The sequence below is a fragment of the Megalobrama amblycephala genome, linkage group LG11, assembly GCF_018812025.1.
Source record: "Megalobrama amblycephala isolate DHTTF-2021 linkage group LG11, ASM1881202v1, whole genome shotgun sequence".
Classification (NCBI taxonomy): Eukaryota; Metazoa; Chordata; class Actinopteri; order Cypriniformes; family Xenocyprididae; genus Megalobrama; species Megalobrama amblycephala.
Window position 1 is genome coordinate 16,954,181 of NC_063054.1, and position 13,715 is coordinate 16,967,895.

The 13,715-nt window shown below is 38.2% G+C and overlaps 1 protein-coding gene across 1 annotated transcript; it reads right to left on the minus strand.

Annotated features, from left to right (window-relative positions):
* Positions 1-6,828: 6,828 nt before the first annotated feature.
* Positions 6,829-9,580, minus strand: sox11b (SRY-box transcription factor 11b). Its single transcript, XM_048206375.1, has one exon. The coding sequence runs from the start codon at positions 9,468-9,470 to the stop codon at positions 8,379-8,381; it is 1,092 nt and encodes a 363-aa protein (XP_048062332.1). The 5' UTR covers positions 9,471-9,580; the 3' UTR covers positions 6,829-8,378.
* Between the last annotated feature and the right edge of the window lie 4,135 nt (positions 9,581-13,715).

The window sequence follows — 13,715 nt, forward strand, 5'->3', positions numbered from 1 at the left end:
TAATGATAAAGAAATTCAGCTTTACCATCTCAGGAATAAATATATTTTTTAAAATTTAAACAGTTATTTTAAATTGTAATCATATTTCACAATATTACTTTTTACTATATTTTTGATCAAATAAAAGAAGCCGTGGTGAGCATAAGATAGCTTTTAAAACATTTTCAAAAATCTAACCAACCCAAAACTTCTGAATGGTAGCATGTGTAAAAATTTTCACAATTCTAAAATGACCCATGCAAAGTCAATTATAACTTGATGTAACGCCCCAGTAAAGACCCAATGCACACATGATGTGGTCAAACCATTGATACAATTCCCAACCCAACTCACTGCCAATACTGAAAAAAAGTTTTCATTGTGTAGAAACACGTGACAGAGGATTTGTGAACAGCAGAGACTTCTTGTGGAGTGAGGGACAGACAGGAGGAACTGATGCTATGCAAATGAGCAATTAAAAAACTGGGCCAGAAACTACGTATGAGGCAGATCCTCAAGTTGGGGAGACCAATGACCTTCTTTCTTTCAGACTACTCAAAAAGCACTATGTGATCTGATGTGACATCTCTCTGCACAAACATGACAAGCTCAATTACAGGAAATTGAGGATAACAGAAATTGCTGAGAGTCAGTTAGAGAGAAGCCAAGACATGGAGACATACAGATGAGGGCCAGTGCAGATGAGGGCAGTGCCGGATAGTGACTAATCAAAGGCTTTCTGGCTGAACAAAAAACAATCTCACAAGCTGAAAAGATCATATAAGACTAATAAATATTTTGATAGCATGCGGTCATGCTCTTCCAATCGTTCTTATGTGTTATTTGTTATTTGGAGGACCTTCCTTTGAACATTTATCCCACATATGTGACCAATGACAGGTCAGGATGTCTGTGTACTTAGACAAATAAAGTCCAGTGGTATGTGTCTCAGGGGCAAGTGTCAATCAAGAGATTCATAAAGGAATGGAGGAAGAACATGGACAACTTTCTCCATATCTTTATCCAAAAGATCCATCTTTATTCATCTACATGAAAACAGCCTGTTTTAGGTATCAAATGAGCACATTATTACATTGAAGAGTATAAATTAGCAGGGTGTAAGCAAATTGTGTGCACTGACACTGTGTGGCGTCCACGGAAAGAGCAAAAAAAAAAAAAAGAGGGGGGGGGGGGTTATCAGATTAATCCTCAGCCTATTCAATTGCACCACAACTCTCGCATTCTATCAAATGGTATTTTAACATATCTAGAATGGGACTTAATGGAGGTAAAGTCTGGGCGCCTTGCCATTCAGAGAAGGTTATACACCTGTCAAATTCATATATTTGCCATTAAATATTACGATATTGGTCAGAGGTACAGCAGACTCATGTTAATAGACATCACATATTGCAAAACTGTCATGGCACAGAATTCACCATTGTTTAAAATTGTAAAATAAAATAAAAAAAAAACAAAAACAAACAAAAAAAAAAACAATAATTTTTCTTATCAATTTAATGATGTCTAAGCATTGTCATTAAAAATAAATAAATACATAAATAATGGCTATTCATTTTCAACAGACTAGTGAAAAATGTTCTAAAAACCAAACATTGCGATTTAATATTACACTGAACTACACCAACAACATGCACATTTGTTGACATAGGCCCATCAGAAAAATTGGCTTAATTTAAATGCCTTATGAAAAGTTTGATAATTCATATGTTTAGTTGCATTCAAGGCTTAATGAACAATACTCTGTTCAGATCATTTTTGTACCATGGAATGTTGTTTTGAAGAAATCTTGTGAAGACTTGTAGCTTTTTGATAAATGCATGATGGACACTACCTATTAAACCAGTAATGATCAGTTATGATTATTGTAAGCAAGGCAGAGAAGAGCAACAGTTAATATGCAGCCAAAATGTTTAAACTTTGATGCATTCATTCATTTATGCAGACTGTCAAATTAGCACTCAAGAGTGTGAATTTAATTTTAGGCTTTTCAACAGCTTCCCACTGTGAATATACATAATAATACTGACCCATACCCATAACTGACACCACAGAGAACCTCTGAGTTCTAGTCCAGACTAATAACATACTGTAGAAGTGTAAAGTGTGTAGATCCTTAGTTAAAGGTGCCATAGAATGGAAAATTGAATTGACCTTGGCATAGTTGAATAACAAGAGTTCAGTACATGGAAATGACATACAGTGAGTCTCAAACACTATTGTTTCCTCCTTCTTATGTAAATATCATTTGTTTAAAAGACCTCCGAAGAACAGGCGAATCTCAACATAACACTGACTGTTACGTAACAGTCGGGATCATTAATATGTACGCCCCCAATATTTGCATATGCCAGCTCATGTTCAAGGCATTAGACAAGGGCAGGACGTCTGGATGTGCACAACAGAATCATCAGACTAGGTAAGCAAGCAAAGACAATAGCGAAAAAAGGCAGATGGAGCAATAATAATTGACATGATCCATGATAACATGATATTTTTAGTGATATTTGTAAATTGTCTTTCTAAATGTTTCGTTAGCATGTTGCTAATGTACTGTTAAATGTGGTTAAAGTTACCATCCTTTCTTACTGTATTCATGGAGACAAGAGCCGTCGCTATTTTCATTTTTAAACACTTGCAGTCTGTATAATTCATAAACACAACTTCATTCTTTATAAATCTCTCCAACAGTGTAGCATTAGCTGTTAGCCACGGATCATAGCCTCAAACTCATTCAGAATTAAATGTAAACATCCAAATAAATACCATACTCACATGAATGCAGCATGCATGACGAACACTTTGTAAAGATCCATTTTGAGGGTTATATTAGCTGTGTGAACTTTGTTTATGCTGTTTAAGGCATAAACAAACCGTGAGTTCGGGGGCGGGGAGCGCAAGCAATTAAAGGGGCAGCAGCCTGAATCAGCGCATTTCTAATTATGCTCTAAAATAGGCAGTTAAAAAAATGTATTAAAAAAAATCTATGGGGTATTTTGAGCTGAAACTTCACAGACACATTCAGGGGACACCTTAGACTTATATTACATCTTGTAAAAAAAACGTTCTAGGGCACCTTTAAGTCAATACAGAGCAGTGGCATACGGTTTAAGCTGCAAATCCAGTTGGTCGCTCTGTTTGGCTTTAATTAATGACAGAGACATAAATGACAGTATATCCTCACACCAGACCGCCATCTGTGATGGTGGGAGGCGAACGGTTTGACAGACACATACTTTGTGTAGTATGAGTATGTATAAGCTGCTTTGCTTGTTATTCTCTGTCAGAGATACGGCTCCAAAGCAATTGAGTAAGACCAACAAAACCACAAGCATAAATAAAGATCTGCGGGGTGGAGATGGTGGGGGACACCCAGCTGAGGCTCAGTGGTTCTCAACTGGTTTTGCTTCATGACCCAGATTTTAGTGACCCAATGCTGTGCACTTAGAAAATGTTATCCTAAAAATGTGCAAATCAAATTAACTGAAGTCAAGAATAATTTAAAGCTGCAGTCCGTAACTTTTTTTGGTTAAAAATGATCAAAAATCTTATTTAGTTGTTCACTTTGTGCACAAGTATATTAATCTCTAACAACAGCAGTATATAATACCTTGAACATATTCAATGTCATTAATGTTCCCTGTTTGTCAAAAGCCAATAAAAAGAAAAAAAAAGAAAAAGATGTACAAGTACAAGTACATAACCAGCCAGTGTTCAAAACTATCTCCTTACTTTAGCCTGATTCACAACGGCTTGTAATAATGTGTTCTAATTCGAGTGGTAGTGGTTGATTTCCATGGGAAATTCGATCATGCTGCCGTCAATCTTTGCATCACGTCTGTTTACATGAAGAAGGAGTCCCAGCTAGTAGGCTACATCGCATGTGAGGATGCTGCAGGTGAGAGATCATTTTTAGACTTTTCTCACAGAACCTGCAATAATTAAACATCATTTTGATGGCGGATTTTATGGTATGACAAATTAACGTAAGACATTAGACTGTACAGAAATTGAAATAGGCTACATGCTAATACACACTAAATACACGTAGTTACATAATGCTGATGTTGTTAATATGTAACAATTTGAGAACAAGGTATAACAATAGTAAAAATTTGCATGGTTTGATGTGATATGAGCTAAGCTATCGTTAGATGTAATCACAACTGGTAGCACGATTTATGCAATGCTTTTTTTCCCCTCAGTTGATCAGAACAAAAGTGGCAGATTTGTTACTTACTTGTTCAGATTTAATTTTATGGTGAAAGTTCTTATTTTGGTCATACTTCCAAGACTACAATCTGTGATTCCTAAGTACAGTATCCACACTGGTGCTACGACTGACAGCAAACATTAGATTCATCCGCGTTGGGGAGCCGTGCCGATGCTAAAGATGATAATTCCGCAGTTGCAGGTTTCAAACAGAGATGGCGACAAAGAGGCAAAACTTACTGACTGCAGGTTTAAATAATATAAAACATATTACAAAATATATAAAACAAAATGATATAAAATAAATAGAAAATATTCTTTAACATCACTGAATCAACCTAAATAAATTTGATTACAACAACAAAAGTACATTTAAGAAATAGCTCCTTAAAGTAATTGCAGGTTACTTTTTACAGTGTACCAAAATTGTTTATCTTACAAAACGGAACAAAAAATGTCCTTAAATTTAAACATTACTATTTAATAATATTACAGATGAATATGGAGAAGTAATACAGACTTAAAGGGTCATGAAACCCCCCTGTTTTACCATGGTCGATCTGACTCTTAAAATGGGCGTGTAAAGCTCTGGAAAAGTGGGAGTGTAGAGGGGGGGAAGAGGGGAGAGAACAACCAATGAAACACAGACATAGAACACACTCATTATACAGAATAATGAATATTAATATATGAGCATGGAGAAAATGACAACAAACTCCCAAGCAGGGAGAAATGCGAAAGAATATTTAATAGGGATGCCCTGCTTAGTACACAAATGACTGTTCATATTCATTAACCTTTAAAGATTGTAATTCAGGAAGTCTGTTCTAATCTTTGTAATGCCATAATTAGAGCCAGATATAGGTGTTCTGCCTCGTATGGAAGTCACACCTTGGTGATGTTCGCTGCAGAGAGATTATACATCAAACACAATAATTAAAATCTGAGATGCTCATTTTCAGTTCCTTAATAGATGAGGAAAGGGTTGTGAAAGCCTTCTGTGATTTAACAAAGATGTTTTGCATGAGATTGTTGGAAAGATTCCTATTATGTGGCACACAGATATTCAACTCAAAACTTGCATTCAAGTCATGATCAACCAAATGTTGGATAAACTTTCATATTTGACCCCACTTCCTGATCAAAAGAGAGAATAGATATGTCAAAAAAATATATAAACAGAAAAAAACATCTAAGCCAATTTTCATAAACTTTGATGAGGTGGACATCATAGGTGGACATCCATATTCCTTATTATTTAAAGCTAAATCAGTACAGAAGCCACAAAGAAAGCTCTTATAACGTCGATAGGCCTGGTAGACAGAGAAAAGAGAAGAAAAGTGGTGACACACACCCCTGAACAGAACATGAGAATGTATAATCAAACCCATGTATCTTGGCAGCTGTCTCGCGAATGACTTTCCTCCTGTAGATTAACATATGGGGCAAATAAGAGAGCTATAGATTGCAATCCCACCAGTTTGTTCCCTCCCTTCAATGTACTGAGACTCAGAGAGTTTCCAGAGATAATAATCTAAGTATAAATCATTATATTTAATTATAAGCATGAAGAAGGGATCATTGCTGAGGTTCGTCGAGTCACAGCCAATACTGTTTTAAATAGCCTGTGCGTAGCACTTCATCTTTTATAACATGAGATTTTGGACAAATGACAGAAAAAACTGAGCACCCACAGCTACATTAATCTTTATAACCTGTAAGTTGATGAAAGTGTGATATGAGGTAAATCAGGCCCTGTATAAATATAAATAAATATATATAAATAAATATATATATATATATATACACACACACACAAAATAGAATCATTCCAATGCTAAATTATTTGTTGGAGCTGACAAGTTTTTTGATCATTTTCATGAACTAATCTTACAACCCACATACCTTCAGTTTGGGCTGGGTGGCACAACTCATGAGTTATGCAGAAATAGATACTGACTGCCAAAAGCATGACCATTCCTACAGCCTATTAGTAGATCGATCCTCTGCCACTCACTGAAATAAAAGCTGAGGTAAGCTTGCATCATATAAAGCCAGATTGCTGTGCTGGAGCATCCATCCACGTGGGAGGCTCTCCATCTGAATAATCTTTGAAAGAAGTTCAGAACACTGATCTAAATAAACTTGTTTCCCTCCCCTCAATGTGCTGTAATAGTACAAAACAGGCTCAAATTCAGCTTGTACAAATGATTGCAAAGTTGTTTTTTTGCACATTCAATGCCAAATTCTTCTTACCAGGCAGTGAGAGGGCTTGCTGAATGAATGCAATTCAGAAGGGGAAAAGAGGGGCAGAACCTTTTTGGACACTTTGGGGAGGGGGGGGGGGGGGGGGGGGTCATAGTTACACCAATCAAAATGAGCTTCATCCGGCAGCGCGAGATTTGATTTCTTAAAGGGGCAGATTTTACCAGTTGAATGGAGAAAGAAAGGGGAAAATAAAAGCATTACTCAGTTTGAGAGAAGGGGTGGGAAAATGTTTGCATGCATCTGGAAACGCCAACCCTTCTGAAGGAGCCCAATGGCAAGATCACAAATATCCTTCCTTTGATCACTCAGACACACATGCACAAACACATGCCATTAACCAGACAAACATTTTCTTATCAGTTCCAGCTGATTTATTTGTGTCAGATACAGACTTCAGCATGACGACATGTAACTCATTTCCTTTGCTACAAAACGCAGATGGTCCATTTTGAGAGTATATTGCACAAAAATAATGAAAAACAAATGTGCCATTATGATGAAAAAAAAAAGAAAAAAAGAAAAAAAAAAGAAAAACAAAATCCAGTTTTACACCTGCTATTTGGGACCCATTCACACAGATATACATAAACTCCTAGCTTTACTATATTACAGAACATATACAATCTTCAATCTAGTACCAGAAATGAGGCTCATGTGTTCCCCCAATTCCATTGTACACTTCCCTATAGAAACACTTCAGATCTACAGCTGTACATTTGCCTTGAGTAAAATAACCAGGCATTTAAATGCAAGTCAAATTCTCAGTTTAATTCTTGCATGCTTTTACAAATGAAACCGGGTTGAAGTGCCTGAAGAAACCTCACTTAAAGCACAGTAAGAACATTCCCTTTAACTGTACAAAAATATGCCAGAAAATATTTTACTTTTTTTTTTTAAAAAGATGAGGTATGTTGGTCATGTATCAAAATGCTTCCTGCCATACCTGTGTGTTCTAGAGTGGTTATCTGCTTAAATATTCCCATTCTTGAAGGGAAACTGAACCGATTACAAAAGAAAACCAAAACATTTGTGGCATACAGAAATTCATAAGACCTCAGAAAAAGTTCCATCCTGAACAGCGTTTCAGAATTGCCTCCATTCGGTCCAGTGGCTGATTGCCAGCTCCCTGTAGAGATATGGGTGGGATGGGAATGCATAGTTCAGATTTTACATTTTGCGCTCCACCACAGTTTAAGCAGTTTCACTGCAACCCCACAGAACCACCACACAATATGGCAAGATACTTTAACATTTATTGTTTTAAACTAAATATCTATTTTCATGACTAGCACTTATTTTAGTTACTAGTAAGCAATTCAGCAGTGGTTAGTATCTCAATTTCACTAGCAATCAATCATTTATATAGCAGACTATTACTTATTCCTACTAGTCACTATCCTATACCAACTGGAATACACACTAGTGCCTGATAATTAGGTACTAGCAAAACTGGAACATATACCAGCAACAGTTTCAATACATAGTAAATAATTCATATTTGGCAATGACGACAAAAAAAAAAATAAAAAAAAAAATAATAATAATATGATACAATTTGTTACCAGTAACAGCAGAATAGTTACTTGTCAACATAACAGAATAAGTAATATTGCTAGTGAAGTTCTAGTGAACTGAAAAAGAAACCAATGAATTACTTACTAGGATAAAAATAAGCGAGTCAGATAAAAATAGATGCTATGAAGTTTTAAGGAATACATGTTAAAAGCGCTTGCCATACACACACAGCCCTGTCAATGTTGAACATGTTGTCATTTTTTTTTTCTCGTTAGTCTCGTAACGCAGGTTCCGCCGTCTTAACCGGGACAACCACAGAGGCAGAGTCAAAAAAATAACCTGAAGATGCGAGATGCCTCCTTGGTTCTGGAGGAGTTTGTCAGTTAGTAAGTGAAAACCAGGTCTGAAAAGTTCGCCTCCAGCCAGTCTCCCGCGATCATCTCACTGAGCTCGGGAGTGCAATAGTCCGGGAACTCGAAGTGAGAACCAAGGCTGCCCTCGCTGAAAGAGTCCAAATCTTTATCCACCAGAGAGAGACAAAGGTTTCCTGAAGTGTTCCCCAAGTCCGCCGCGTGAGAGCCTGCCGCTAAGTTCAAACTGAAGTCCACCAGCAAGTCATCGGAGTCCTCGCTGGAGCTGCTGGACGAAGAAGAGACGGACCTGAAAGATGATGCTGGTGACACCGAGGCAGGGTAAGCTGCGCTCTGCTTGGTAATGTTCTTGAAGTTGTAAAACAGTCTGCTGCCGGGAGTTGCGCTCGTGTGCCTGGACTCCTCGTACATGCTCGCGCCCTCGGACTCCGCAGCGGAGCTCAGCGTGGGGCTCGCGGGGACGTTGTGCAGCCTGATGTGCTCCTCGTCCTCATAGTCATCCTCCTCGTCGTCGTCGTCATCGTCGTCGTCTTCGTCGTCAGTAAGTTCCCTTTTGATAGACTTGGTCACTTTTAAGTTTGTGAAAACATAGTTGTATCTGCAGTCTTGTGAAGAAGCTCGCGCTGTAATGTTCCCCGGTTTGCTCGGCTTGAGTTTTGCGCACTTCTTCCCTGCAGCTTTGACACTTTTGCTGATCTTCTCCGGCGACTGCACCGCTGGTTTCGAAGAACTGTCGAGCTTTGGTTTTTTCTTGGGTCTGTATTTGTAGTCGGGGTAGTCAGCCATGTGTTGGAGCCGGAGCCGCTCGGCTTCGCGGATAAAGGGAATCTTTTCACTGTCCTTCAGCATTTTCCACCGCTTTCCTAGCCTTTTGGAGATCTCAGCATTGTGCATGTCCGGAGACTGTTCCATGATTTTTCTCCTCTCGATCTTTGACCACACCATAAAGGCATTCATGGGTCGTTTAATGTGGCCGGTGGCTGTCTTGCACCAGTCCGGTTTCGGTGGCACAGGGCTGCACGCCATCAGTTCGTTCTCCTCGCTGTCTGTGGTCTCTCGCGACATGCTGCTCTCCATCTCGCTGTGCTCCGTCTGCTGCACCATGTTCAAAGATACTTTTTTTCCCCCTTGATAGACTCGCAGCTGCCGCACTCCAGCCAAACCTCTTTTCTAAGTTACCGACTGCCTTCTTAACTAGTTCCTAGGTTTCTCATATCGATTACGTCACGTATAATTATCCAATAGGGTGACGCGGCTCCTCCCACAAGCCTTAGACATTCGCTTAACCCCTTGTGTCCGAGCTAGACCTTGCCTAGTCTATGATTTAAGTGGTGCCTTCATAAGCAAATGACAGGCTACTATGGCACCATAATGTCATGTTTACTAATCTGAAACAAATTCAAGTCTGCTGTATAATCAATTCAACAAATATTAAGTGACTATGCTTATTTATTCTCATTACAAATTGAGTTATGATTTAAAAAATGAACAATGGGCATTTATAAATGAATTGAATGCTCCGTCAGATTCCATTTTTGTTTAATTATTCTTCTTCTTTTCTGCCTGGACATGATTGTGGTATATAATAGTGAATGATACATCTATTCTGCCTTCAAAAATCGACCAGATCCAGGCATCTTACTATGCAGACACTGGATTCGGACATGCCTTGTTGCCATCCTACCTCCATACACAGCCCAAGATTTCATTTGTGCTCACGCCTGTGGGTGGGATTTTCATTACGTGTGCGAGACAGGCATATTGAATGAACACCAGTCCGTTCAGGGCGAGACACCAGGGGACAGAGATAACGTGAGAGGATAAACATTTAGTGTATCTGTTGAAAAATCACAGCATGCTCTTGTCATGCACTATGTAAGCGTTACCTATAAAATACCTAGTGTATCTAATATAGAACAATAATAAACTTGTATCTTATCATGTGAAGATGAGGATCTGCAGTGTCAGTCCTGTAAAAGCGTCACAAAATGGTGTTAACAACCAGAAAATCTATTTAAGACCAAAGATCTATAATAATCAGAGATGGGAAAAACTTAAATACTTGATTGAGTTTTTTTCTAATACAACAAACCCCAGGTTTATAGGGGTCTGGGTCCCTTCATAAGCACTCCACAATTTTAACACTGCATTTAGGAAAATTAGCTGGTGACTTCATTGATTCACTTCTTGACAATGTATACCCCCCTGTCCCACTTACCATATATTATGCAAGGAAAATGTATGTAGGTTATTACTCTAAAGCCTGGGCTCATAATAGAATAATGATGTTATATACAACCCGGTTGTCTTGACCTACATATTTACCTTGCATATTTCTTTTTATAATATGATGCGTCCAGACAGCAGACAGGAGAGGGAGTGCAAAGATTTGCTGTGTCAAGGAGGTGAGCAACTCTCTCTCTCTCTGTCTGTAGACCACCCTAGCCACAGCTCTGGCTGACAGCCAGCTCTGTCTCTGATAAACCTCTCTGCCGTTCTCTCATTTCTCCTTCCCCTAGAGGGCAATCATTTACCCCTTTGAATCAGTCCTGCCCTGCCCCCACACATCACTTCCTCCCCCACCTCATGCTCATGCAGTGACACATTAGAAATGCAGTAAGGGGATTTTGCTGGGCAGTTTTGCATTGAGATATTGAGATATAGCCTAAGATTAATTTTCACAGGCAGCGTCTCCTACAGACCAGACAACCCCCTTCCCTCCCGTCACGTCTTCCCGCTGAGACTGGCTGCTTTCGAGGGCTGCCTGCCACAAGCCACATGTCTTTCCAACTCTGAGCCATGGATCATAATATTCTGCTGCCTTTTCAGCTACTTTGTATAGTCTAATTTAAATCTGACAATGCCACCCCGAGACCTCAAGTCACCAAAGGTTGACATGCTGATAATGTACGAAAGGAACAAAATGAGCTTATTGTGCACTTCGTCCATCATGCAAAACATAATTTCCACTTGTCCCTTGTTTTCTTAAAAAAATCAAATCTAGGTGACAGTAAGGCACTTACTATGGAAGTCCGTTAAAGGATTAGTTTTTAAATGAAAATTAGCTTTACTCAGCTCAAGCCATCCTAGGTGTATATGATTTTATTCTTTCTGATGAACACAATCGGAGAAACATTAATAAATATGAGGCGTCCGAGCTTTAAAATGGCAGTAAACGGGACCAATGAGTATGAGCTAAAGAAAGTGCATCCATATTTAACAAGTTTTTAAGTAAAATATCTAGCTTCCGCCAGACTGCTTTCCGTATTTAAATTACGAAAAAAGCGGAACAGGCGTTGCGTCAGTTAAGTTTTTTCCTAAGTTCAATAGGAAAGGCGTAGGACGTAGAGTTTTACACTTTCTTTGTACGTTGAATACATAAGGTGGTCTGGTGGAAGCTAGATATTTTATTTCATAACTTGTTAAATATGGATATTTTTTTTACACAAACACTTCGATTTGCTTCAGAAGGCCTTTATTAACTCCCGGAGCTGTGTGGAGTACACGTTTATGATGGATGGATGGATGTGGATGAAAGCACTTTCTTCAGCTCATACTCATTGATCCCGCTCACTGCAATTATAAAGCTCAGATGCATCAGGATATTTATTAATATTTCTCAGATTGTGTTCATCAGAAAGTCATATACATCTAGGATGGCTTGAGGGTGAGTAAAGCTTGGGCTAATTTTCATTTGAATCCTTTAACATTAAAATACTCAGTGTTTCAAAAGTATAACCACAAGATGTATACCAAATGCATGTTAACATGATTTTAGTGTGGAAATGGCTTATTAACCCTTTCTGTGTAAAGTTATATCTAAAATTATTACTCTGTCGACCTGACAACACAACACAATAATCCCTAAAACTACCGTAAAAATGATTTACACAGCTTTACAGCTCAAATAATACACACATTTTAACAGAGGAATTAATGTAAGTGCATTTATAAAATGATATACTTCACATAAATCCTCTGAAAACTGGCCTCATCCATTGCAAGTGTCTTACTGTAACCTTGATTTTTGCTGTTTTTTTTTTGTTTTTTTTTAAGGAAAATGAGAGATGAGCCAAAATGATTTTATTTTTTAATCAACATTGCCACAAACAGTGTCAATTGAGTATAACCTAGAAAATTCCTTTAGGCGTCAAGCCAAGAATATTTAAGAATTCTTGCTGTAAATTCCCATTTTACTTTTTATAATATCACCAAGACAGGCTTGTACAGTGGTAAGAAGGGCCTGGCTGTAAGAAGAGGTGAACGGAATATGATAGAGAGACAGAGAAGAGCACACCAGACAGGAATGACTCATCTCCTCCATGGCGTTTATCTTCCTTAGACTAGAAGCTGCCACTCACCCGCTAGAGAAGTGCTAAAGCCTTGGATCGATAGACAGTCCTGACTAGGAGCTATCTGATATTGAAGATGCAGGAACGTATACCCTCTGAATGGCCCCTGGATGGGCCTGTTCAATATGCTTTCAATCTCAACAGCACACAAAAGGCCAAAGTCAGATTAGGTGACTGCCGGGTTGGAGGGACACTTGCAATGGGTGGAGTGCCACATTCACATAAATGAGTTAACAAGCCTAGCATCCTGGCCATTGATTGGGAATGCAATGGCTAGCTTTGGTCTTAGGGGCCGTAGCTTAGCTAACGGCTGCCGTTAGATGTGTGAACTCAAAGCACTGTCGAGTAGGCGTGGAAACGGACTGTTGTGATTGTTTTGCAACACTTTTTTTATTTGTCTTGTAAAGCTGTGTAGGTTGGTTGGAAATATTCAGTCTAAATACACTACTGGGTCAAATACTTTTAATAATACAAATCTATTTAGAAAGGATACATTAAACTGATCAAAAGTGACAGTAAAATATTACAAAATACTTTTATTTAAAATAAATGCTGTTCTTTTGAACTGTCTATTCAACCTGAAAAAATGATCATGGTTTCTTCAAAAATATTAAGCAGAACAACTATTTTCTACATTGATAATAATAAAAAATGTTTCTTGAGCACCAAATCAGAATATTTGAATGATTTCAGAAGGATCATGTGACTGAAGGCTGCTGAAAATTCAGCTTTGACATCACAGAAATAAATGACATTTAAATAATAATAATAATAATAATAAATATGTTTTTACTGTATTTTAATGCAGTCTTGGTGAGCATGGAGACTTCTTTCAGAAACATTAAAAAAAGCTTACCAACCCCAAACCTTTGTGTACATTTTTACTAAATTCACTGTAAGTTGAACCAGGGGTTTTCATAATTTTTGATGCAAAATACCCACAAATAGGATGACTTTCAAGGTACCCTCTTCCAACAGCTATATATTTTCCTGTACC